The 27,803-nt window shown below is 38.4% G+C and overlaps 2 protein-coding genes across 2 annotated transcripts; one reads left to right on the top strand and one right to left on the bottom strand.

Moving 5' to 3' along the window:
• Positions 1-134: 134 nt before the first annotated feature.
• sfxn3 (sideroflexin 3) lies at positions 135-7,460 on the bottom strand. The gene is made up of 11 exons (XM_028007251.1): positions 7,360-7,460; positions 5,456-5,631; positions 5,069-5,239; positions 3,245-3,343; positions 2,673-2,748; positions 2,497-2,582; positions 2,262-2,389; positions 1,586-1,635; positions 922-971; positions 792-839; positions 135-695 (listed from the first exon to the last, which is right to left on the bottom strand). The coding sequence occupies exons 2-11, from the start codon at positions 5,617-5,619 to the stop codon at positions 599-601; spliced, it is 969 nt and encodes a 322-aa protein (XP_027863052.1). The 5' UTR covers positions 5,620-5,631; positions 7,360-7,460; the 3' UTR covers positions 135-598.
• A 1,624-nt stretch (positions 7,461-9,084) lies between these two features.
• pdzd7a (PDZ domain containing 7a) lies at positions 9,085-27,568 on the top strand. The gene is made up of 15 exons (XM_028007348.1): positions 9,085-9,590; positions 10,793-10,930; positions 11,044-11,218; positions 12,499-12,675; positions 12,916-13,063; positions 14,114-14,174; positions 15,543-16,067; positions 17,271-17,417; positions 18,191-18,351; positions 19,017-19,108; positions 19,195-19,286; positions 19,440-19,508; positions 20,285-20,944; positions 21,753-21,853; positions 24,435-27,568. The coding sequence occupies exons 1-15, from the start codon at positions 9,398-9,400 to the stop codon at positions 24,594-24,596; spliced, it is 2,901 nt and encodes a 966-aa protein (XP_027863149.1). The 5' UTR covers positions 9,085-9,397; the 3' UTR covers positions 24,597-27,568.
• Positions 27,569-27,803: the final 235 nt, after the last annotated feature.

The following is a 27,803-nucleotide window of genomic DNA, read 5'->3' as shown; positions in this document are numbered from 1 at the left end:
ACTATTTAACATGTGCTTGTTTTATGGTTAAAAAAAAATATCAAAATTTTATGGTTTAGATGAAGTTTCATATTTCTGAATAACTAAGGGAAAACACACCAGGTCATGGCCTAATGCAAAAAGAATAACCTTTGTACTATTAGTTGTTATATTATGGAGATTCTGTGCAAATTTGACAAGAAAACAGAGAAACAAGGTGAAAGTATTACTTTGTATCACATTTAGATTTAAACCACAGTTGAGTTCTGTTTTTCAAGATATTAAGAGTCAATTAGGAAGGCTTATAGTACCACAGGTTGAAAACCCCGGTCAAAACAAAGATAACACATAAAGGCAACGTTACAGGAAAAACCTTCATTTATAACTTGGATATTCTAGTAGGACATTAAAAGTAGCATGAAGCAAACCCCCAGTCAGTGATTATCAGCTTCCTGTGTTATCCATCAAGAGGAAGACGAAATAAAAATACAAGAACCGAATATATACCAAAAATAAAAATGACTGCAAAAGCATAAATAAATGTTTTTTTTTACTCTCACTCATGCCCATGATAGCAGACATGTGTCTGTGTGTGTTTGCATGTTTCCTGCTCATGTGCCTACAGGCCCTTGTTGAAGTAGACGGTGGTGGTTTCTGGACTTAGCTGCCGTATCCTCTCCTGCAGATCTGCCTCCAGTCCGCTCACGCTCATGGAGCTGCAAAGATATGGTTAACCATTACTCTGAAGTCAGCCCACATTAGATAACACTTCTCTACCAGTGCAGAGGCATCAAGGAAGCTGCTGAATGTACCTTTTCTGAGGGAACAGGGCACAGCAGAGAGGCGTTGCAAACACCAGGCTGGAAAGAAGAACAGAAAAGGATTTTTTTTTTAAATTGCACTTTAAAGCACGTTTTCAGAATATAAGCTTATCTTACTCACCACAAACCGACGAGCCCCACTTGGACAGGAGCATTCAGAATTGGGAAATGCTACAAGAAAATTAACAAAAAAGAAAAGTAGTAAAATCAGGCAGATTTACACCAAATTTGATGTTTATCTGTTATGACATCATCATCACCAACCGTGATGCAAATGTTGGGTCTTGTGAGTTCAACCTTCTTTATGTTATCGGTACTGTATTCTGATGAAATATTTAAGAATTTTAAATGTTTCAACAACCTTTTTTTTTTTTTAGCAAATGCATCTTTGTATGAAAGGAGTTGATATTCATTATTGTTAACTCTTCTAGTTGAGAACCTTGGAAAATTCCCAAAATTTCCCAAAGGATCGCTACAAGGATTCAAATAGCTTTTTGCCATCCATCTGCAGTCTAACTAGAAGCCCTGGGTTTCCTGAAGCATTCTTCACTCCAGATTAACCTTTGACCTTTACGATTAAAAAGAGAATAGAAAAACTGCCCTCTCTCTTAAAGTAAGGTTTTTAAGCTGATAAATCTTTGTGCCATAATTCAAATCATTGTAAATCAGTCAACAAATAATCTAATAACATAAAGTCCTGCCATAAAACTGCAAAACACATTTGTGTTGCTGACGAAGCTTTTTCCTTCCCATTTCATTTGGACTGAAGAATGTTGTGCGCCTACCTTCATGAAGGCTTTCTTCTCCAGAGCGTTCATTATAACAGGAGGAATGGCTGTGAAAACATTTTTTATAAAAATGAGTCAAGGTTGCTTCGGTCCAATAAGCAAGAAAAGTAAAAAGAGAACGAGTCACTTCAGGGAAGGGCATTCTTTTATCTCCCAACATAACTAAAGTTAAATATTCATTTGATCAAATTAAATTAATCCTCTGTACTCAGCATTTATCCATGATTAACCTTATCTAATGAAGAATGGCCTCAGCTGATTTTATTTTGCCTGCATGCACTTGCGAAACTCTGGCAAAACAGCTATGTTGACATTCCTGGGCCTCTGTATCAGCTTTTTATTTAGACTGCAGCCAAAGATGCCAAAATGAGGGAAGATTTTGTGCCGCCTACCCAGAAGGAAAAAAAAAAAATTTTTTTTTTTCCTTCTGGGTAGGAACAGGTTTATTTTCAGAGAAAATAAACCTGTTCTGCACTGAACCAATATGGTGTCACGCAAAAACATTCATACCCCAAGAACGTTCTTTTTTTTTTTTTTTACCAACATCTAAAGCAATGACATGAAAGAAAAAGGATAGTTACTTGAACCAACTCTTTGTAGAACAACCTTCCCCTACATCTACAGGTGCAAGTCTTTTGTACACATTCATTTATGAGGTACAAGGTTGAGTTACCCATTGCAGGCACCGCCATGCCAATCCTGGACACAACCACCTGAATGATGGCTTGTTTGGCAGCGTTGGCAGATTCTCCTAACCGGTTTCCATTCTCATCCATCACTGGGATCCCATACTTCAGCTCCCTGACAGAAGGAAACAGAAAACCGGCTGACTCAAATCTGAAAAGTCCTTAAAATCCCTTCTAAGTGAAACAGTAAGTGTTCACTAATCAATACTCTAGTAATCTCACCTCTGTCTCATGAAGGGAATATTAATACAGTTGGCAGCAGCCACGGCAGCAAAAGGGACAAACCGACTGACGATTGGGGGGAGACGCTGCGAGGACAGGAGAACAGACCGGCATCACATTGTGGATCCACATCTGTTGGATTTACTTTAACTATTCATGTGAACCAGAAGAAGTACCATAGCTAGAGACTTGAGTCCGAGCGCGGTGACCACAGCTCCTGTAGTGGCACTAACGTAAGCGGCACCAAGCTGGCTGCACAGAGGAAAATGAAGTTGATACACCAACCACATTTTTCGCAACTCCCACAAATTTAAATTAGCTGAAGACCACAGCATAAAGAGACGACATGCAGCAAATACGTTGTACTAAACGTTAAATGCAAGTTCGGAGATTGCAGTTAAAGATGCATAAAAAGCAGAGAGAAAAAAAAGCACAATATTTCAGCTTCATGCTCTTCCTGACTGCATATGTTTGATGCATTTCTGCAGCCAATGAATGAGCTGTCTGCATGTTTCAGAACACAGCAAAGTAGTTAGCCAGCTGCGGGCTAACCTGACGCAAGAGGCCAGTCAGTAACAGATGCCAGCATGGGGTCATGGTGACATGAATCGGAAACATGCTTAACTGTGGAACATAATACCACTGCAAGGCAGAGAACAGCAGCTCCCACATCGTCCTTACAGACAATAGCTTAGAGGGGAGGAAATCAATGATCTACACGGGAGGAGAAGAGAGAGGTCCTCCCTACTTCATGGTGATGGGAGCGTCTCCACTGCGGTTGGTGTAATTGACAATGGCGTTGAAGGACTGGTTAACCCACTGCCAGAACACAACTGCTGGAGTAGTCCTGAAAACACAAGAGAACAGCCGCCGCCTGTTAGAGGAAGTGACAATTCACCCTTATCTTTTTTCTTGTTTTTTTTCCAAATATGTACACGGCAGCCAAAAAAACAAAATGTTTGAGCATAAACTACATGATGTAACATTAAAGCTTAGAATAAGTTTCACCTAAAGAAACCCATTAAAGCATAATGTCTGCAGACATTATGCATTCACACTACAAATTGCAAACTTTCAGTGAAACTACATAAGACACATTTTTAATCAAATTTAAGATCTTTTATCAGAACAGAACAGAGTTCCTCTTAAAACACTGAGTACCAACATCACGCTGTCATTCTTAATGCCTCTGCATCACAGCAGACATCAATCACAACTTAGACATGATAACACCTCCTATATGTTTACATTGCACTTAACATGAAATGCACATACCCACTACTTTGATTGAACAAATACATCACTTATCAGGTAGGCAGCAGTGTTTGTTTGAAGGGAAACAGGAAGGGGTTCAAGTGGTTTCATATAAAGTTGAGGATGTGGCGATATCTGCAAATAGTGCTGAGTAATCAGAGCAGGATACAAAAATGCTCTAGTGCACACCATAAAGTCTGCTGTAATTCAGAACACAGGCCTTTAACATGTGGTTTATAATTTGAGGTGCTATCCATACCCGATCAAACACAAAGATAGTCATATGAACAGACCTGACATGTGTGTAGAGGAAGCCATGAATGGCCGTGTCAACAGAAACTTCAAAAACTCAAATTCCTGCTTGTGATCTCATTTGTGTGCAAAGCCAGCACCAAATGGTCTCATAGTGTCAACACATAGTGTCTCACAGTGTTGACACTATCAAAACAGATCTACATTGTGATGCTTGCTGTAAACAACTGTGTTCTAAGGATAAAGAAAGCAAAAGAATTTGCCTCTTTACCACTAGACTTCAAAATGACTAATTGGAATTTTGCCTCCAGAGAACCAAAGACAGAAGGAGCCATTATTGTCCAGAAACAGCAGCGAAGAAAGTTTTAAAAACAGAAACCGTTTTTAAAGTCATACTGATGGCCCCCAGGTTTTAGGCAATCATTAACCTTAGTGCTCAATAATGAATAGTAAAAATTATGGGTTTTTTTGATCACACCATTAATTTGTCCAACTACATTTATAGATGGTTAAGTGAGTCCAAACTACAACTATGAAAAGTAAATAGTGAAAAACTGCTGTCCTCTAGTGGTGAATTACAAGAACACATACTGATACATACAACATGTACTGTATGTATCAGTAAAATTGCTATTTAGTAATAATACAACATTTAGTAATCAACAAACACAAACAATGGAATATAAATAAATAAATAAATGGGGTTTATAGGGCTGTATATTTTTTACATCACTTTGAATTAGATAAAATAATTTTGTAACTTTATGTCATTTGTGACCAGCCATTCTTTTTGGACAACATTTAATTGTTGCCGTCATATCAAGAAAACGTAATCAACTCAGTCAGTTATCAGTATTCAGATGTGAGGGTGGCCTTTTGGATTCTTTTAAGAGGATTTTCACTGCATACAGATTAAACTTTCTATTTATAGGCACTGCTGTATCCAATGTCAAAGCTGCCCGTTTTTTTTTTTTTCTCTTTCAGGTATTATTTTGTCAAATGAACTTTTGAGGGGGGTGAAGAGGGGTTGTAATCAGTGATCTCTGTGCAAGAAGCTCTGCTGTACCTGTAGAAGGTGAGCATGCAGCCTGTGATGGACATGTTCATTGGCACCTGAGCAGACATCCGACCAATCACAAACATCTTCTCTCCAGTGTCGGGATGGAAAGCAGAGTCGTAAGTGTACTTGGCTCTCCAAAGTTCATCCTCGGTCAGGCCAGGAGTCACGGTTCCAGCTCTGAAAATACCAAAACAGCATAAAGATGTTGTATTTTCACAGAAATTTTTAAAGAGCCAGAAAAAACAGTTGTGTTACAGTCATAAGTGTTATAACTTATATTCTCCACTATTGTAAATACGCTCGATCTTCCATACAGGAAGACCAGGGGAAAGCTAGACTCAGTTTTTGTCTCATTTACCTGACCAGTTCTGACTCTATTTTCCATCACCTCACCTGTAGTTCTCTACGATTACTCTGGCTTCTTCCAGCTTCTCAGAGGACAGTAGGACGTTCCTGGGATCTGTGACCATGAAGAAGTGTTTGGCGCGTCCCATGAAGGTCCCCTGGTCCCATCTCGGCTCCTTAATGTTTATGTTGAGCGACAACTCTTCAGACATCCTGGACTTTCTCTGATCAGAAGCAGAAATTCAAATTATTGACATCTTTTGAAAACCGCTAACAGATTAGCTTTTAGGTGTATCACAACCAGACTTTTTTGATGCTAATGCTAATATCCATCTAACTATTAATATTCATATAGAGTCTGACATTATTAGATTATTTTTTATTACAGTACTATGTTTTGAAAATTGGCATGTCTGTCATCAAAAAACAACAAATTAAACTAAATAGTAATTTTATAATCACAAGTTCAATTGTTCAGTCACAGAACCAGGAAACAAGAGCATTAGACAAATTTAGACGATTGTTAATGCTGTACTGTATTTGCAGTACAGCTGCAGAGGTAAGATTGATATTATATAAACTTCAGCAACACTGTTTAAGTGCTTGTTTCTACTCTGTTTTCTCCCAGCATTACACAAAGGTGAAACAATGCCTGGTGAAAACATTTTGACAGTACAACCAAGCAGACCATTTGACCATTTTTCATTTAGTGTTCTTGAAATTCTTGAAAATGCACAACCACGAACAGATGTGTTTAAACAAGGCTTCAAAAGTGCTTGAATTTTGGAAGTTTAAAAGTGAAAGCACTTTATGAATGAAACTTTTTGAAGGTGCTACAGAATTTCTTTCATTTTGATATCCAGACCTGTCAACTTTTTCTGATTTTTGTAGCTGGAAAAAACTGGCAGATTTTAACCAAGAATATGGTGTAAGGATTTTCATATATTTTATATGGGTAATTTAGTCTCTAAGTACAACTTTTTGCATATTTGCAGCTAGAAGACACATAAATAAGATGTTTTTTCAAAAAAAAAAAATAAAAGAAAATCAATTAACCTTCATTGCCATCTACCTGGTGGCAAGATAAGCTATGATAAGATAGAAACATTTGTTTCAGATGTTTCAACCTTTTTTTAAGACTAATTTATCTGCAAGGGGTCAAATTTGGATCAGTAGTTATTTTCTTGTTGTCATTTCCAGACCTAATTGATAAAAAAAACAAACCCCCAAAGTAAACTGAGTTTGGGTTTTGAAGGTTTCCTAGTCTTTCCATGGCTAATATTTATACACCATAGAAAAATTAATAGATATATTTGTAGTTGAAAATTTGAAATGAAATGTTTGTGTAAAACACAAATGTTATCTACTTTATTAATTCACACAGATCCAAGTGAAGAATTAAAAAAAATATGTCCAACCATAATACAGTAAGGCTATGATTGTGGTTTAAACAGCAGTTATTTCACTATGTATAGAGGCAAAATCAATACTGATCCCGTGGATAAAAGGCCACAAGCACAAAAAAGTAGAAGTTGTTCGTTCCGCAAAAACTGAAAACTGGGAAAGAAGCTGAATAAAACCACGGCACACCCGGTGACAGATGCAGGGAGTCATCAGATGCTAGAGCAATGTAGCCTCCTAGCATGGTAGCTCAACGGAATCCACGCTATAGCACAATAACACAATTCGTCAGGAGGATAAAATCAAATTGAATCCCAGCCATGTTAGTCATCACAGATCGCACGATAAAACAGACCTCATTTAAGTAAACAAAAACAATTATTTCCAAGCGATACTGAGCCAGTTAGCTACTTGGTTTAAAAGCTAAAACCATGATGCTAGCACTTTAATTACCATTGAAAGGACATATTTCGCGAAGGAAAATGTGTCAACTCAATCGGGTTGTGATAGAAAATATTAAGAGAAATAAATGCGGTCAGGCCCAAACGTACCTGGTTCAATTACTTTGATTTTTGAAAATGTATGACCTCTCAATAACACAGCACTCACGGGTGGACCTCTGGTGCTTTAATGTGCTTTGAACAATGTCGTAAATTGGAATTTTCTGACAAATTGAATGAGAGGCACACGAAATGTTGTGGATGGGGAAAAAAAGAATAGCAATATCTCATCACTTTGATCCAATTTAAGGACCAGACAAGCTTTGTACTGCAACGATAATGTGACGCTACATGTATTTCACAAATACTTTGTGTGCCAAGTATCTGTGATACCGATTGAAATATTGCCACGTAATCTACATTTTCAGTGAGTGAATATAAGCAAACATACTTAATTCAGCCTATTAAATATAATAATTTTGAATAAAACAAATACACAAATAAGACAAGGCTTTAATATGTTGCTACTCAAATTCTTTTTAGGGTAAGTGAAGGCAGCACCGTTGTATGTGACACGCCGAGGGCGGGGTTAGCTGCATGTGGGCGTGTGAGAAAAGGAAATACGTGATTGGTTGAAACCCTACAGAGCTTTTCTGAAATTATTTTATTCCAAGCTTTTGTAAATGTAATAATAAAGCTCAATGATTCTGATTTGCTCGCACGAAAGTTAATATGTACCAGAGGAATATATATATAAGACATACTTTTTGTTTTCCTTAATCTTAGGCTTTTGTCAAGCACACAAAATCTAAAAAAAAACAAAAAAAAAACCAATGATAATAACCAGCATAAATAACTGCATATGTATTATTATTTATTTGAAATTTAAGAAAAATATTTTATAAATAATAAAATTACAAAGTTGGCCAATAGGTGGAGATGTTTATCCACCTTCCCGATACTTAAAACACACAGTATATCAGTCTTTTGCCCTAAGGGGGGGGGGAAGACTCTCAAAATTTACATTAATAACAAGGTTTACTTGGAGTCTAATTGGACATTCGTAAAAGTTACTTGAGTGTATGTGCAACTAAAGCAGGCGACTTAATAATGACCGCACCGCTGGAGAGGCTTATGTAAAGAGCTTACACCTCTTAAGACAATAATGGTCACCTGCAGAACAAATGAGGTGGCACTAATTCTCCGGAGGTGTCCGCTAATGCGTCACTGAGGCAGACCACTGAGCGCCTGTCCGACCTCCTGCAGCACAACACGGACACAGCAGGTAAAACTGTCATACTCTGTTCATTGTTTTGAACATGTTATTGTTTTCTCACGCCCCAGAAGGGATAACTTTAGACCGAAGCTGAAGTTTAACAGTATGACTTGCTGTGGTAAAGAGGTTGATATTAATAGGAAGCTATACGTTTGTGTTTGAGTCACTGTCCATGGTGCTGAATAAATACAAAAACAGGAGTTTAGTAAACATGAAATTTGATTGCATGCTAAGATGGTTCTATGGAATTTTCTTCCACTACAAAATGTTCTTCCACTTATATACATCTACAATTTCTAAGAGCACGTTTTTCATTTTAGGCTTTTTCCCCCCTTCAGGTTCACAGGTATCCATTTAATTAAACATGACCAGGAATCGCTGGGCACAGCCGACTTCTCTACAGACAAGCGCAGCTTCTCTGGCTAACAGGCTCTAGAATCAGAAATAAGATGGTTTCAGAAGATTTTTACAGAATTTTTTTTCTATTTTCCTGCAAACATTTGGATCCTTTCCTGGAGTTTACAGTTTATTTTGAGTGACTATTTCCCCCCACACTATTTTCAATTTGTAGGATGCAAGGTTATGTATTTGTCTGGCTTTTGTTCAGTTCTACGTATCCGTTTGTTTTCCACTTTTTCTTATTTATACTTGGAGTCCGGTAGAAGTCGTCAACTTCAGTCGTAGCCACTTTCAGAGTTCAGTTGAGGAGTTTGGATCTGTGGTTGGAAGCCACTCCACTTTTCCACCACCGCTGCCCCTCTCCACCTTTTCTCCCCCAAGCCCGAGGCTGCACCTCCTCCTCCTCCTCCCGACAGGCGAAACCAGATATTCCAGTGCCTGGATGACGGAGAAAAGTTTTTCCAGGCCTACCCGATGGCTGGCTCATTTCACCATCCTGCCTGGAGCGAGATGACAAACGGAGGCGGGCACCCCCACTTCAGCAATGGAGGCCGGGGTGGGGGATCCCAAAGCACAACGCGCTACATGCTGAAGAAACAGCAGCGCCACAGACGCAGGTCCTCCTCTCCCATGGGCAGGGTCATTCTCATCAATGCACCTGTAGATGGTGAGCTCTAAACTTGGTAACTGATGACTGTAACACTATTTATGGGGCTGGAAGCCTATGGATTAGCCATGTCTGATTTAATATAGTTTGAGTCAGAGTAACTCAGTACTAAAGATGATAGAGTTGAAATTACTTCCAGGAATATTTTTAACATCATCACCTTTAAAGATGCACCAGCACTTTAAACGTTTTTATTATTTATCAAATGCATTAGAATTAAGAAATCCCATAATTTGAATTAGAATTAGAACCAGATAAAGACATGCTTTGATAATAATAATAATAATAATAATAATAATTGGGACAATCTTGGAATTCTTCTGTTAAATTTAGCCTAAAATACAATCCACTTCATAGAAAGTGCAGCACCTTTTTTTTCACGTGATAAAGTCTTAGGAAGAAAACAAATGGAGATTAGCAGGCAGAAGGTTTAAAGAAAACCAAAAAATTGTGTCATCTAAGAAAAAGCCTGATCGATACTGATGCATTTACAGACTTTTTTTCGTTTACTTTTTAAGGATAAAAACAGTTTTGGTAAATACATTTATTAAAACTATCCACAGTCACATATAGATTTTAAGCATCAACAATGAATAGATTGTTGCCGCACTTAAAAAAAAAAAACGAGGCTGTCATATATTAGTTAGTGCTTACAGTTTTATCTATTGTATTCTTATTTGTGTTACATATAGATATAGATTACATTTTACTTGCTTTCCTAAGCTTTTATGACTGTAGATCATAACAAATATATTTTCTTACTTCTCACTCACACAAAACAATGAATGTAATTGGGCATAGTGGTCATGAACCATTATTTAGAGAGCAAGACATACGTGTGTTATTGAATTTTCTGTGAAAAGTGCTTAATTTTTAAAAAAGTCTTTGTTGTTTGTGAATAACATTCAGCACCACAGTTAGGCTAATTTTCCCTTTTCTTATAACTGACACATAAATCAGATTTCAGATCCCAGTTTTTCACTGAGATCGATTCCAACGTGGACCGTATTGTCTTATTACACCAAAATCTTGTTACACTTTTTATCATACTTATTTTTAACTTTACCTGTGTAGGGTTTTAACAGTAGTTGGCAGTCTGACTGTGCAAACACATACAGTACAGACCAAAAGTTTGGACACAACTGTGTGTCTAAACTTTTGGTCTGTACTGTATGTCAGATTCATGTTGATTTCGTTTGCAGGAGGAGACGACAGTGAAGATATTCACACAGTGACAGTCAATAAGAGCCCAGATGGGCGTCTTGGCTTTAGTGTCCGTGGGGGATCCGAACATGGACTTGGTATATTTGTCAGTAAGGTGGAGGATGACAGCACAGCAGGTATGGATTTAATGTGTCTGTAGGTTTTTTTTGTATTTACATCAAGTCGAGGTGTTTTGTGTACGTGACATTTTACTTTTGTTTATCATGCTGAGTTTTATACGTGTCTGCAGCACAGGCTGGGCTCACTGTGGGGGATAAGCTGGTGGAGGTGAACGGAGTCAGCCTGGAGAGCATCACCATGAGCAGCGCTGTGAAGGTCCTGACAGGAAACAACAGGCTGAGGATGGTGGTGAGGCGTGTAGGAAAGATCCCCGGCATCCGCTACTCCAAGGAGAAGACCACATGGTTAGACCACTGAGATACACTACACTGTAATATGAAGGCTAGTTATTAAATACGGTATTTGCAAGTTTATTTTTGTAATACACTCTTTCAAAAGCATCCATATACTGTACTTTGATATTTTTCTGTCACCTGAAAACCACAAATTTCAGTGTATTTATTGGGATTTTGAATAAAGCAGCAGAAAGTAGTGCAGGCCTGTTAGCTGGTGGGAAAAGAACTTTGTCAAACAAAAATCTGAAAAGTTCAGCTTACTTGTGTATTCTTCCCTCCATATTATTATTATATGTAATACTTATTGAAAAAAAGTCTTCAGAGCCTCCTAATTTGTTAAGAGAGAGCATTTGTGACTGATTTAATCTCAGTTTAAATATGTCTGTTCAGTGAATGCCTCATAAATCTGGAGAAGCTGAAGAGATTTACAGCTTATAGGAGAATTTCTTTACAGGACTAGTAGTGCACATTACAAATCTGACCTTCACTGAAGTATAGAGCAATGTATCTGCTGTAGTTAAGACATAAAAAACTCACTTCAATGTTAACCCACAGCAGTGCAGACACAGCAAACAGTGGGAACAAGGTGCTTCATTCAGAAGAGACCAAGCTGGATGTTTCTGACCTATTTGCAAAAACATTATGTGTAGAGGACAACCAACACTGCACAATCCCCTTAAACATGTGGTGGCACCATCATGCTGTGGGGATTCTGTTCTTTATCAGTGGGCAGGGAAGCAGCTCAGAGTTAATGGGAATATTTACAATAAAGCAAAATCTGCAAAACATAAGAACAGTTATAAATATCACACTCTAGAGCTACCGACACATAGCCCCCAAAGATTTACAGTCATACTTGTAGTAAGGGGGAGATGCAGTTGCAGATTTACTTGTAAAACGTTACAAAAAACATACATGTTCTTCAGTTTGCCTCCAGTACATAATTATGCTCTACTTTCTGTTTGTCCATCATCTTAATGCGCTAAATGAGAAAAAGTTAAATATGTATGAATGGTTTTGTGAGTCTCTTCATGATTTTGTAAAGAACAGTCCGCTTAGTAATAGCAGGTTTAAGTTTTGTGTGGGTCTTTTATGTGAAGCTTATCACTTGTCTGGAGCTTACACTGGTTATCTCTCTTTTGGGATACACTGTATCTGGGTTTCATGTGGCAGCAGTGGATGGATTACTGCTGTGACCTTTATGGCTTTTTGATTAACTGATACTGACGGATGTGAGTTTGGTGTATCGAGAGCAAAGCGGAGTATATCTTTTGCATATGTGTGCGCAGGGTGGATCTAATTCACAGAAGGATGGTGGTGGAGGAGAACGGTCGTACGCCGTCAGAGGCCAGCTCAGACAGCGCTCTCCGCCGGATTGTACATCTCTTCACTACATCGGACGACTACTGTCTGGGTTTCAACATCAGAGGCGGCAAAGAGTTTGGACTTGGCATTTATGTCTCAAAGTATAAACTCAAAAACCACAAATTAATCATGTCTTACAGCTGGACATATTTTCTGATATATTCTGAATTGCTGGATTATTTTTAGATAACTTTTTGTATTACATCAAACCAACCATGACCCACTTACAAAAAACACAACTATCTCAATTTACACTTAATTAATAATTTATCCTCAGTGTAAGTGCTACAGTTTGCTTATTCATATATTTCTTAGCTTTTATATTTGTGTTCTTTCTCCAGAATGGACCCAGGTGGGCTTGCAGAACAGCACGGCATCAAAATGGGAGATCAAATCCTTGCAGCAAATGGGGTGAGCTTTGAGGACATCACCCACAGCAATGCAGTGGAGGTCCTGAAGAGCCACACTCACGTCATGTTAACCATCAGGGTGAGACAAAAGCATCCACATTATGTTCATGTTGAGAGTACAGAACTGCTTTTCCTCACTCTCTGACATCAAGTCAGATGAAAATGCTTCTGTTTTAGGCTTGTTAGTGTTACCAAAGTTATTACTATTAACTAAATAACAAAGTAATGACTCGGTGAATAAATGTATTGAAAATATTAAAGCAACATCTCCATACAGCTGTCAGAAACACATACCCTAACACAGCAGCTGTTTAAACCCTAAAATATCCAGGAAGTTGTTAAAGTATGATTTTGGTTTTTTACCACCACATTCCTACAGGATGTGCTATTTTATATAAATAATTCTTGTTAAAATGTAACAGCTGACTGAGCCTTTGAGTGCAGACATGTGCTAAATATTAGCAGTAAAACGCCGTCTCCTCTCATTGAGCCTCCACAGCAGAGCAAACGACTGGCCCGCAGCCCTATGATTCTCCATAAGTGTCTGGTTTTGTGTGCCTGTGTGTAAGACCACACCACTTAACCTGTGTCATTTTTGGATGACGGAATCATGTGCATGTATGTAAACGGACATGCGTGTGTTGTGCAGCGTGCACCAACATGCATATGCGTGCCCTCTTAGATCATTTTACTGCCCTGATCTCAGGTTGCATGTGTGAAAAACATCCAGGGACGACTTTCATTATTCAAAGGCCGCCCGGGATCAGGTTATAATCAACAGAAAACCTAATTTTATGGCTTCCTATTATCTTTTATTAGAGCTGTAGATCAGAGGCAGGCATAGGAGAGGATTAACTTTAAATATTAAACTGTTTCACACCTGGACATGAAGGGCTCATATGGAGATATGCCGTGACCTTTGGCTGTGCATTGTGGAGACCAAACAGGTGATTTCTCAAACAGAAAGAGAAATTTTGATACAAAAAATATACTGAAAAAAATTTAAAACAACTACATCTTGGCTAATCCAAAAGCTTTGGTTTCTAGTGTGTGTAATCAAGAACACCACACTACAGAGGCATTGAGATTTCTAACATTTTATGCTTATTTATGTAAATGTCTTTCACAGGAAGTTGGAAGATATCCCGCATACAAGGAAATGGTGGCGGAGTATGGCTGGCTTGATAAATGTGAGTGGATTTTCCAAGATGAGTCTTTTTTAAAAGTTATTTCTGAAAGGTACTTTTATTTTGACAAATGAGCCCCATTGGGACACATAGTCTAATTTACTGAATATGACTATATGTTGTTTTTGGGAAAAGATACTAACTTCAATATTTATGTCCAGAGTGTGGCCTGCCCTGAACAATATCATGAATATTTGATAAGATACTTTATTTTTTTTATTTTCCCATGTTTGTTTGCGAAGTGCCCTCTTAGATTCTGCTGCCTTGCAAAAGTATTCATTGCCCATGAATTTTTTTTTTACGTGAAAGATCAACTCAAAGTTTTGTGGATGGTTGAGAAGTGGAAGAGAAAGGAAAACAAATTACAATCGGAAGAGTGTACTTTTTGTGATTTCCTTTCAACAATGACTTATTCTATAAAAGCCAGATGTATAGTGTAGTCAGATTTACATGGGAATCTCAACAAACTTCTCCACCTGAGCGGTGGATCTCTGCAGCTCCCCTGGAGTTATTGCAGACTTGTCAATAAGTTGGAGAGCATGCTTTGATAGGTTTGCAGTTCTGGCATATTCTTTCTATTTTGGATTATGATACAATGACACAGTATTACATGAGATATCAAAACGATTTTATAATATTGTTTTCTAACTTAACCCTTCCTTAGACTTATCCCTCACCTATTGGGTGTGTTTTTGTTTTAATGTTGACTAATGTTCTCTGAGGCCTTCACAGAACAGCTGGATTTACAGTATACTGAGATTAAACTACACAAAATTACTATATTTACTAATTGTGAGTTCTAAATTCAATACGTTGCACTAGATTTTATTCAGGATTATTGGAAAAAAAAGAGGATAAACATGAGCACAAGCCACACTTTTAAAATTTAGATTTGTAACAAAATAAAAACCATAAAATAAAAACCATCCATATGCCTAGCAGGTATATGTTACTCTGTGTTGATATATGACAATAAATCCTAATAATATAGATTGCAGTTTGTGTTTATAATATGAAAAAACGTTAAGATGCTTTTACGTGCCCCTTTAGATTAGCCACTTGTAGCAAGATTGCCCTTTACTTTATTCACATTTCTTGGCAGCTCAGTGATCTGGAACATATCTTAATCTGACATCTGCTTTAAGATACAGGGTCACTTTTTTAACCTTTGTCTTAAAGGTTAAAAAAATAAACCAACTTCTACTCCATGTTGCTTTCAAAAGCTTACAGGATATAAGATTGTGATTCAGACAAAGCAGACCTCAAATAAAGTGGGAATGACGCCACATGTAGCTTGATGAGAACAAACAACTGGGATACTCCAACCTTCAGTACACTGGAATCCTTGTAATTATGGATTGTTCTCCACAGTAGCCAATGGCGGCCCTGCACTGTCCTCTCAGGGTTCAGACTCCAACTCCTCTGTGTCCTCGCTGTCCTCCAGCACGCCTGTCAGCTCCCTCAGTGGTCTCTCTCAGGTCCTTTTCCCCCCGGTTTTTCGCTCAGAGATGGTGGACGTGGCCATCTGCACAGAGGATCGCTCCCGACGTCAAAGCATCGCAGAGCGGACAGCAGACAGTGCCATTCAGACTGACCCCCCAGCAGCAGACTTCATGGACCATTCTCCTAACAGGCTGGACCCTGACCGGCTGGTCGGCACAGAAACCAGTCGGACTGTAGGGGAAACTATGCTGCTGAAGGACACAGTCATACGCGGGAAAGGTGAGGGGCCGAGGGACATGGGAGAGGTCAAAGAGTTGGGACGGGGCCGAGTGAGGACACCGTCCGCCGGGGAGAGGGACGCTGAAAAACAGTCGCCTAAAACAGAAGCACTGATGGCTCTGAGCAAACCACGAAAGCCAATCCGACGTTCCCAGAGCCACATCACCGTGTCAGGTGAGACCAGCACACTTCCAGAGAAAAACTTTACTAAAACCTTCTCAGCTTCTGACAAAAAAAGTCTCAAATAAAGGTGCATTTTAGGTTTTTATGGGGTTCTCCAGAGTTTGCAGTGAATATTTAACAATCCACTGAAACTAAACACACAATACATGAGAGCATGGAAATGTTTCAGCTTTTTTCTACAGTTTGAAAATCACTTACATAAGAGCTGATCTGTTCCGTTCTGCAACAATGGCTCTCATGTTATCTCTAATATCTATCTCTATTTCGAGGTAGTAACTCCAACTTTAAGGTATTCTGTTTGCTGTATTGTAGTAGTAACAGCTTGGAGAGCAAGGCAAAGATGCACAGAGAAAAAGAACAAGAAACAAACAAGTGAATAATTTTTCATATGCAGGATAGTGAACTGATTTATGGGCCATAGCACTACTGGAAATTAACACAACAATAAGTTAAAGTTACTCTCTGAAATATGTCTTAATTGTAATAGTAAAACCAGCCTGTTTAGACTGATGACACATCTAATGAGGTGAAATCCAGGTTTTATGACTGATGATTAAGATCCCTTCCAACATCTTGAGTCCTGCTTTCACTCCAGGAGCAAAGTGCGATTAATTTGACTGATTTACGCTCCAGGCAGAATTTGTCCAGGAGCCCATAGGTTATCCAGACTCAAATTAATCACTGACCGCTGTACTCGCTCTTTGTACCTTTGAATAAGAACAAGGCTATGGCAAAATGCCCATGCAAGCTTTGCAGGCTGAGTTGAGTTATTAGCCTATCCCTTTTAATTTATCCAACCCACCTACCCCTCCAGGAGCTGCTGGATGCTGGAAGCAAAGAGATGCTTGTTATGCACCAAGGAGCATTTTATGGTGATTCCCCCAATAATAAATTCAAGTTGGTGTTGCTGCAATTTATCAGTACAACTGTGTTCCTGATCACAGAGGCAGATTTACCTCACTGAACAGAGAAGCTGACTGCAAGAAACATAAACATAGTGAATCTGCACAAAGGCTAGTAAAAATATTTACAATAGAGCAAACAGAATACCTTAAAGTTGGAGTTATTACCTAGAAATAGAGATAGATATTAGAGATAACATGAGAGCCATTGTTGCAGAACGGAACAGATCAGCTCTTATGTAAGTGATTTTATTTTCAAAATAAAACACTTTTATCCCTCTTTCACATTTAGAGAAGAAGAAAAAAGGGCAACAAAAGCAGAAAGACTCAGCAGACGGTAAAACAAACCTGCAGCGTTCCAAAACCTTTGTCAACCTTTTCTTCAAGAAAGACCATAAAGACAAGAGTCGCTCGAGGTCTCCGTCTTATCATCCTAATGGTGAGCCTGATGTCACAACCTCATTCTTTCGTTTCAGGTGTACATTGTGGAAAAGAGCAAAATTTTCATGGACAGTTTTAAATATTTTTTCTTAATCTTGAGAATTAAAGATGAGATAAAGTAAGAGTTTTGAGCCAAGTAACGTTGCTCTAGCTTTTTTATTTTCTGAGTCTTTGAATGACACTGCTTGATTTTAATGCTGTCTGCAGATGTTCACATCTTGTTTCATGTGCTATCATTGTATAATTTTTTTGGTAGCCTGATTAAGTAGCCTATAAAATTTCAGCGCAGTATGCGTACCTTTACAGGGGCAATCCAGTAAATTAGAATATTATTAGAAAAGTAATTTATTTCAGTAACTCAACTCACTGAAACACATAGAGATTAATTACACACAAGCATATGTCTTTAAGCCTGAATATCTGTTAATTATGATCATTTTCTGCTTACAGCTAACGAAAACACATATACTTTCTTAGAGATTATAACATTACATCAGGCCAATAAAACATTTACAGAAATGTAGGGTTAATGATAAATATGTTCAATAACTACTTAAAGGTTGTTGTTTTCAGAAGTTACATTTAAGACGTCAAATGGGCCTCATTGGAAAACATATTCCAATTTACTGGGATGCATCTGTATAAATGGCAGGGTGATATTTTGTGAACTGGTGATTTAATTCTGCTCTTTGATGTGTCTTTGATGTGTGGCACCTTATTTCCTACTTGGGACAAAAAAAACCAACCTTGACCATTAAACGTCATTCCTAGAAAAAGAGCGAAGTCGTCCATTCCAGCTCTTTACTTCCCCGAGGGAATCCCGCGCCGGCAGCCCACTGCCCCATCATGAGACGCTGCAGCATGTGGAGGACATGTCAAAGAAATTGCTCAGTCCAGACGAGGTTGCTGCAGTGATGAGAAATTGTCGGCGGGTGAGCTGCTTGGCTAGAATTACCCATTAACAACCTCTTTTGTGTGTTTTGGCTCTTAGAGATTTACCTGTAACATCAGCTGTTCCCTTTGTGAGCTTGAGTGTGTGGTGTTAGTCCCTGTGTCAGAGGTTGTTCTTCAGCGACAGACGTGTCTGGCAGCAGCTGGAACAAAAGATGGATTTGGCCTGTTGAATTACCATCAAATGTCCTTCACAGAACAATACTTTAGTGTTTTTGAGGACATATAATCTGTGACAGTGATCACAGTGATCTGTGACCTCTTAACAAACCGATTAAAGACATAAAACTACGCCGTGTGGACTTTCAGGGCACTCCTGGATGAGAGAATATTAAAAATGAATGCAGCTAATTTGAAGACAAACACGCTTCTGGAAGTTTACTTTTCTCTGGAGGATATTCAGTAGTATTCTCTCCATTACAGCTCAAGGCAATGAAGGAAATAACACAAAACAGCAACCACAACTTGATTGTGTTTTTTCTTTGCTTACTTGGCCCATTGTTGCTATAAAAAATGTAGAGCTAAAATCTACCTAAATCTGCAGAATGTCTCCTAGAATATGTTTTAAATCTTAGTAATTTTCTGGAATCTTTTTGAGTCAAATCAATAACCGTCCTTTGCTTTTTTTTTGTTATTTTTCTTGCAGTTTTTGTCTGACAATGTGATTGAGGATTTGGTGCGCCCCCTGCTGGCAATCTTGGATCGGCCAGAGAAGCTGCTTTTGCTCAGAGAAATAAGGTAAGCTGCCATCCTCTCTCATCCCGGTGCATCATACACTGTGCAAAAAAATATTGGCTGACAGGCTGTGATACTGTCTTCTGCAGAATGCTGATACCCACGTCTGAGTTGGGTCGTTTTGACAGCCTGGTGATGCCGTTTGAGCTGGAAGCGTATGACATCCTCAAGAGTCGCTCTAGTAAGCAAGGATGATCTAAAAACTTCTCAGTTTTATTGTAGTCATTTCCTAAATATAGTGTGCTGCTTGTGCATGTGAGAGAAAACTCTCTATGTAGAAAACTTCTATAATATAGCTAGAAAATGTGAATAATGTTTTGTTTATGTATTCCAGTACGCTCGCCGGCTCTTCGGTCACCTCGCAGTGGAACTCCTCGGCGTCACCTCATCACCCCAATCCCAGGTATGTCAGCTATTTTATTCTTGTCCTCTTTGTTTGTAGTCTTTCTCTTTCTGATTTTTTTCATTCTTTATGAATATGGTACACATTTTAAAGACATGTTTCTTTTCTTTCTCCAGATTATTTCATATTTATTGTATAAAACTGGAAACAGCTACACGAAGAGGTCATATTTTGCTAAATATGAATGCTGTTTTACAATCATACAGAAAACAACTGTGCATACCGCTATGCTCCCACTGGACCTCATCTATATAAAAAAATGGTGTTGATTCAACTTCCTTTTGCATTTCTAAAACAGATACATCTACAAATCAAACTGTGCAAATTAGTCTTTAGTGAACAAAAGAGTGATTGTAGTCCTTAAGGAGCTGTTGTAGCTGGCTGACTGAAAGGAAACTTGGCTCCAGCATGAGAGTTATGAATAAAGCAAAGACGAGTAAACATGTAAACACAAAATCTGACGTTTGTAATTGATGTAAACCAATTGAATAATATACGCATAAGTAGATCAATAAAGTTTTTGTGAAACAATGGAAAGACATAGTTTTCTGAATATTAATCCTAATGGTAGCAAATACAACTGAAACAGGTGAGGGTAAAAAAATATAATCCTGACGCACTCCAACAGTAAGACAAACTGGGTAGTAGCCATTCTTGATTAGCATATTTCCTTTTTGTGGCAAATATCTAAAACTTTTATGAAAGCTTCAAAGTTTTGAGGAGAAAAGGAGCAGATGGAGAACAATTTTTTTTTTACTGTGATTCTGCTTTCCCAGACTACAGAGGTGGATTTCACCTCCAGCCAGTTCATGACACACACCAGGAGCGCCAGCTGATCGAAGACTTCGAGAGACTTCGTCTGACCAGCCAACAAACTGGTCACCTGCCACCTTCCCGTGCCTTCATCCCTCTGCTGGATGTGCCCGTCGATAACTATGCGTCTTCCATTGCGCGCTCACGTACCCCAAGCCCCAGCCACAGTTTCCTCCTCTCTGGGTCTCCTCACAACACCCAGCCTGGACGTCAACCTCACCGCTCCCCGAACAGGAGTGAGAATGGGACACCAAGGTATGACCAGGTGTCCTTGCTGTCTGTGTCAGACCGTGGAGACGCAGCTCCTGAGCGTGGGAGATCACCTGTGAGGAGCAGCCATGGCAGAGGGAGGAGGGAGGGGAGTCCTGACAGCATCTACAGCAGACAGAGCAGGCAGGACGGCTACACTGAGGTCAGTGTGCGGGTTCCCTCACAGCGGAGAGGGAGAACCCCTCTAGCTGATGTGTTTGATCCCCAGAGAGAGAGAAGCCCCTCCTCACGCCGAGGGAGTGGCCTGCAGGTAAACGGACACTTTCAAAATGGTCAAGAAAGAAGAGGAACTCTACCAGCTGAGGAGTATGAAATCATGACACTCACCATCTCCAAGGCCAAGCAATCACTAGGTAAGAACAACTTACCTAGTTGTTCTTCATGTTCTTCACATATTCATGTGAAGACAATTGCAGTGCCAGTATCTGAAAAAGGCATTTAACTTGGGTAAGTTTGGTTTATGTGGTTGGGAAGAAGAAGGCAAAATTTAAAAGCAATTATGGTGAGAGACGGCTTTCATGGTTACCTGATAAGAAAAAACTCTTTAAGAAGATGGCCAACAGACATCAAGAAACAATATTACTGAAGCAAAAAAGTGCAAAAGAACCACAGAAGCACAATGACATTATTTTTGCCTTTTCTCTTCTTTGTGCTCATGTGGTTCACATTGTTTCATGCCTGTCTTTTTGGGTACAAAAAGGAACTTTTATATCCAAAGTAACTTTCTATAATCTACTCACAGTCTGCTGTGAGTAGATGTGATTGTGTAACGCTAATAAATAAAATGTATCTGCAGGAGGTCACTCAGAGTTAGATCCGATCAGAAGTTTTAATCGGTTATGATCAAAAAGAGAATTTAATGGGTGAAAAGTGAAATATTCCTAAAGAAAAATTGCAAATGAATTGAATTTAACATCATAGCATTAAAATATTTATCTCAAGGGTTCATCAAAGATATTGAAAAAATTAAGCTGTTTTGCAATAGTTAGAAATAAAGAAGGCTGGGACAGAGCTATGGGAATTAATTTGGTATTTTAAATCTTATCTGGTCCTGTCCATCGACGGACTGTTGCATGTCAGAGCCAAAGGTCATATTCACTAATTTACAAAATGTCTGGTATTACCCTACTTTTTTATTACTTTAAATGTGTATTTTTACAGGTATTAGCATCTCTGGGGGTATCGAGTCTAAGATCCAGCCTGTAATAAAGATTGAGAAAATATTTCCAGGAGGAGCTGCCTCTACAAATGAGGCTCTGAAGGTGGGCATCTACTAACATAACATTTTACCAATATTTTTTTTCCTCTGACTTCAAAGCTAGATTTTCATCCCTTTTTACACAGACCTGAAGAAACATTTGCAAAGTAGTTAACAAATTTTCCACCTTCCCACCAAACATTATACAGATATTAACCCCATTTTTAACACATCAGTCGTCCATCTTGACTCTAGCGTGTTATCAGATCTCTGCTCTGTGGCTTCGAGCTGAAGGAGGTATTAGCTGATGTTAAAAGTGTGCAGTGAGGAGAAGATGAGTGGAGAGCCATCTCAGGTAGCGCATCGTCTCTATTATTAATGAGGAACATGGTTGCTGCTCTGCTAATGTATTGGTAATATATTGCCTGCACAGTTGCTTAATAGTGGCTGATGATCTTGGTCAGACTCCCTTTAAACACTTGATACACCGAGTCTTTCACTAAAGGTCACTTAGCATGCACATAAAGAAACTAAACATGAGAGAGCTGGAGCATGGGAAAGAGTTTCCCATAACAAAAACCGTAAGGAATATTTGAACTTCATTCCTACTTTATGTGTGAGCATGAATGTGAATCCATAGCAAGAGCAAAACCTTTCCATTCTTGAAAGAGGAGGGGGACAATCTGAAATGTCTGTTGTGCTAACAGCTGGAAGTGGCTGTAAACCTTAATTTAAATATGACTGCTTATAAGAAATATAGTTAAAATTTTATTCACCAACACAGTCAACCAGGTTAACATGGATTTAAAGAAGTCCAAAGTATGCCAAAAACATTTGAGTAATATTATTCACAAGCTTGTTAACCAACAGAATGTTTCAGTGACCGCCATCCTTTTTTTAGCCATCACTAAAAACAGACAGCTTGTTGGCTACTTGGTCCTGACAGAGATAAAAGTCTCCATGCTCTATATTATCTGTTTTTTTTCACCTCACACCTCACAGCTTGGCAAGTCAACTAGTTCTATTATTAGATTATTATTACATGGTTCTATCCTACCTCCTTCCTCTGTGGAAAAGGAAGTAACACCCGAGTAGTACAGGAGTAGCACGTGTAATATTCCTTCGTGTGATTGAGCCATCACACACTACATTTCCAAAAGTAATCATTCAGTCATATAAATAAATGCATTTATGTATTTAAATTAGTTCTGTGACCAGCAGTGGATAAAATCCAGCAGCTATGAATGCAGACCAATGGGTCACTCTCAGGAGCTCAGTACAGTCTAGCAGGGTGCCTTAATATAATCTTAACAACTAACTAAATGTTCCACAGACAACTGTCAGTGGAATTAATATAAAATGGAAATGACTGGGAATGACAGCAACATGCTCAGACATCCAAGCCTTCACATTTGGTCCAAAAGAATGTGTGGAAATCTTAATGGAAAGGCTTTCCATGGCTGAACAGCTGCATCCTCATCTTGCATCAGCTGTGCTGCAAAAATGTGTTTCTTCAAAACAAAATAGCTCGTTTTCACAACCACCACAGGATATTTGTTTAGATTTTTACATCACAGAAGAAGAAAAAAAGTTTTGTGTTTAGGTTTGATACATTTCCGGATATTCCTTCTATTTTTGAAAATTACTTTTAAAAAAACACAAGCAGAATATTCCTTACACAATTAGTGTCATTTTGTGTGGAAATGCGATGCATATGTTACATAAAGGTGTCTTGGAAAAACAGTGAAAGCTTTTTTTAAATTATCTTTTTATTAAAAACATTGCTCAACTCTTTAACAGCTTTTAAGAGCCACAGTGGAGAATCTAAAGAGCCATTTCAGGGAAAACATGCAGCATTTTTGGTCAAGCTATGGTATCTGTTGCCCTCTGTCTGTTAAAAGAGAAAATCTCATCCAGCTCTAAAGAGGATGGGGAAGATTAAAATGTGATCAGTGTAATTCAGATAAAAATAATAGTTCAAAAAAACTAAAGAAAGGATTTTTAAGCTCTATTGGTTAAATTTAGCTAAATCTTTTCATGGAGAGCTAGTGAACATCACAGACTGTGGTTTGTGGCAGGGATCAAATTAGGACAGGACAGATGTAATAGCTTACATAAACCTTGTACATATACAGACTTGATGTGATTAGATAGGCATCTAATAAATCGAAAAGGGAGAAAGAAAACAGATCTGACTGATCGTAACAATAGCCTTTGTCCTTGTGTGCTTTTGTGTAACGTGGTTGCTAACCTTCGCCGAGGCAGTATGCGTGAGGCAGGTGCATCCTCAGCAAACACCGTTGACATCAGAGGAAGTTCCTCTGCTGAGGGCTCAGAAGATTTGCAGCCGTCTCCTCACATCCTGCAGGAAATTGTACAAATACTCTCTAGCCATGTTTGCATGTGCAGGTGTTTGGGGATTGTTGTTTTCTTTCACTGACCTTGTGCTGAAGGGGAAACTTTAAAATATACATGCAGTCATGTGTGAACATTTCGACATAAAGAGAGAGTCCCTAGAGTTTTTTGCCATTAATTATTTTGTCTGAAGTTTTTTTTTTTTTTTGGGAGAATACAGACCTCTATAATTAGGAGAAAAAAAATCAAGAGCCTTTAAATGTTCTTAACATATGGTTGTGCATTTACAGGCAGGGTATGAGCTGTTGTCCGTCGACGGCGAGAGTCTGCAGGGAGTAACTCATCAGCACGCTGTGGACGTCATCCGCCGTGCCTTCAGCAACAAGGCCAAAGACCCGATGGTTTTCGTGGTCAAGGTCCCGAAGGTTCCCCTCGTCCCCCCGGAGCTGTGAGACCAGCTGAGTGGACGCTGTGCGCCTCGCCAGCAGACTGCTGCCGAAGCATAAAAGACAGTGAAACCTGCAACTCCTGATGGAAACAAAGTGAATCAAGCAGATTGTAGTAAAGTTTATTAGAAACCCTTTTTTGCCACATCAACATGTGAGATGAAGTCCAACATGTTACTTTTATAACATTTTACTACATGCATTCGCTATAGATGTTTTTTTTTATAAAGTATGGTTTATGACAAGATTATTTGATTCATGCTTTAGCTCTTGGTTGACTGTGCCACTGTTCCAACAGGCCTATCCGTGACCTCAGCACTGTCTGACAGTGGACTGCACTTTACTCTCCTCAGCCCAACAGCCCTCGCAAAAACCGCCAGACAGAGATTATCCCTGCTTGTGTTATGAGACTTATAGATTCATATCCAGATTAAAGTCCTGTGTCATGTCAAAACCAAGAGTTTGATTTTAGTGAAAGTCTGGGATAATTAAAATGTTCTGCCCCGTATTTTTATGCATATTTTTTTGGCAAATTTTTTGTGCTCTGAAGCAATCCGCCACTTTAGAGGCTTAATTACAACTCGCTTTGGTCAAAGCTTATGCAGGCATGAAAAGAAGAAGGAAATCACATCACAGGGGAAAGCAGGACTTGGACGCTGGTGGTATGGTTTAAATCAGAGCAAGGGAGCTCAGATAAGAGCAGGAGGATGTGCTGTGCATAGTGCCTTATTTCTGTGGGAGGATAACACTGATAAAGTATTACTCATAAGTGGTTCTGAGGTGAAGGCTTCATGACCGCAGATGTGGTAGAAATGTAAGGATGGAACTCGTGTCTCAATGTTTTTTGAGTTGCTACAAAATACAGAAGTAGTTTTTAAAACTTTGACTTTAAACCATAGATTTTCAAATTTTCTTTACAGAAATAAACCACCACAAGAGGTACTGTAAGATATGTGAGGTTTGAACTACTAACACTGATACCTATTAAGACTAAACAAGAAGTCTGTAATATTAGATCATATTTCTCAACAACATATAGTTTTTTTGTGCTGACACAAAATAACAAAATAATAATAATTTAAATGATTGGAAAAACCTCAAGCACAACTATACGGCAGACTTTAAAGGAAAAATAACAAATTTAGGACGCTTTATGCATTTTCTTGTGTTCCAGGTAACATAAACAATTACTCCAGTCATTTTTACGTTGTGACCACTTGCTCTTTAATTAAAAACACTGTAATTTGTACATGTATTGTACACATAAAAATATACACAAACAGCTACATACTTTATTGAATTTATGACAACACACAGAAAGTAAAAATACAAAAAGAATGCTCACAAAAGGATGAAAAATGCCACAAAAATGTAAAAACAACCCCCCCGCCAAAAAAAACCAAACAGAAATGTTACGTTGCTTTGGTCTAGTCACAGTGGCTACATTGGAAATAGATATGTTGCCTAAATAAAAGACATTGACACTCTGTTATACTGCTTGGTGTTTTACATATTTACACAGAAAATAGTCATGTTACTTTTGAACATTTTCTCATATCTCATGCTGAGATATGAGAAAATGTTTAGGTGTGAGTCAGAAGCATCCTGTGCTTGTTGCTGTGCAGATGTGCTGATTAACAGTCTACGTCTAGTTAAAGTGAATGTGGCAGAACTGAGCTACTTCCCACAGGAATGTATACACAGTGCTTAATGCTCTAGACTATTTCATGATCCCCAATGAAAGTGGTGATAACGTGCAGCGTACTGAAATATGACTGTAAAATAAAACTTCCTAGACTTGCATCAGTCCATCTCTCACATTAATAAAGATGTTCCTCAAAATAACAACAATCTCATTTGTCTTCTAAGCCAATGTTGCGTGACAAAACGCAAAAGGGAGGTCTTGACTAGTATGACACTGGAAATCAACTTAAGGACAGCTCAGAGTAGTGAGAAAAAAGGCAAAGATGAGCAGAACACATAAAAAGAAAACTCCCTTCGGTTTTATATCCTGCTTTTCAGCAAGCTTGCTCATCAGAATGCAAGATTTTTCAATACAGATTATATAATGTAAACATTAACTTGTCATGCATTACAGTATTAGGTGCACGTGTTCTCTCTGCAGATGCTTCCATTTGTAACTCATCCATCAACTGAAACATTGGTATATGATCGACATCAATCCACACCAGTATTACAGCAAAAGTTATTCAGGTGCTACATATATATAAAAAATATACAACTTTTCCTCCATTATATAGATTCCCTCGTATCAATTCTATATTATTCCTTAATAAAGACTCTTTACAAAATAAAGTTCTCAGCAGCCCTATATCTCTATGCTCAGTGTCACACACAGCCCTGCATTTACTGTGAGAATGTTTCCACGCTCCATGAAAAGCCTGCAGGCTTTGAACGCTGCAGGAGCAAACACCTCTGCAAACTCTCACTTCACCTGAGCTGGCTTCTTCCGAAAGGTCCTGCAAACAAAGACATGCAAACGCGCCGCTCCCATCTCCTTTAGCATTCAGTGAAAATAATTAGGCCAAATACCAAAAACACAGACGACTTTTAAACATGTTTTTCTTTTTTTTTTGGGACTTCGCTAGTAATGATATCTAGGGAACTAAAACAGTGCTGAAGTTTACATACACTCATCATGAGCATGAAAGTTTTATTGTGTCAATGACTCATTGAAAACATTATTTTGGTGGTGGGATGATTTTATGATAAGTACTTCCATACATCTTACAAAAACAAGATAGGGGTGCAAAAAGTTTAAATGTTACTCTGGTTTATCCATTTCAAAATCAGTTCTGGTTTAAGTTTAGGATCAATGTCCTGTTGAAGCACAAACCTTTGAAATTCAGTTCATGCCTTTCGTGATTGTGGTCAAACAGCTCAGTCTTTGTCCCGTCTTACCATAAAACGTTCCTCAACATGAGCAAATAATGTAATGTTTTCAAAATGTAAAAAAGCCAAAAAATAATGTTTTGCCAACAATGTAATTAGTTATTACCTTATTGGAAAATGTAAGAACTGTGTAAATGAGATTTACACAGTTCACATAGTTTTAATTTCTTGAGATTTAGTGCATTCCAACAAGAGAGCTAAATGCATTTCACAGTAATTAATTTAATATTCCTTCATACATTAATATATAAATCTATATATCTAAGCAAATAATATCCTACATTAAGATTTTTCAGTGGA

The sequence above is a fragment of the Xiphophorus couchianus genome, chromosome 22, assembly GCF_001444195.1.
Source record: "Xiphophorus couchianus chromosome 22, X_couchianus-1.0, whole genome shotgun sequence".
NCBI classification, from domain to species: Eukaryota; Metazoa; Chordata; class Actinopteri; order Cyprinodontiformes; family Poeciliidae; genus Xiphophorus; species Xiphophorus couchianus.
Note: the sequence above shows the minus strand (reverse complement) of the source record. Positions and strands in the feature narration are given on the sequence as shown.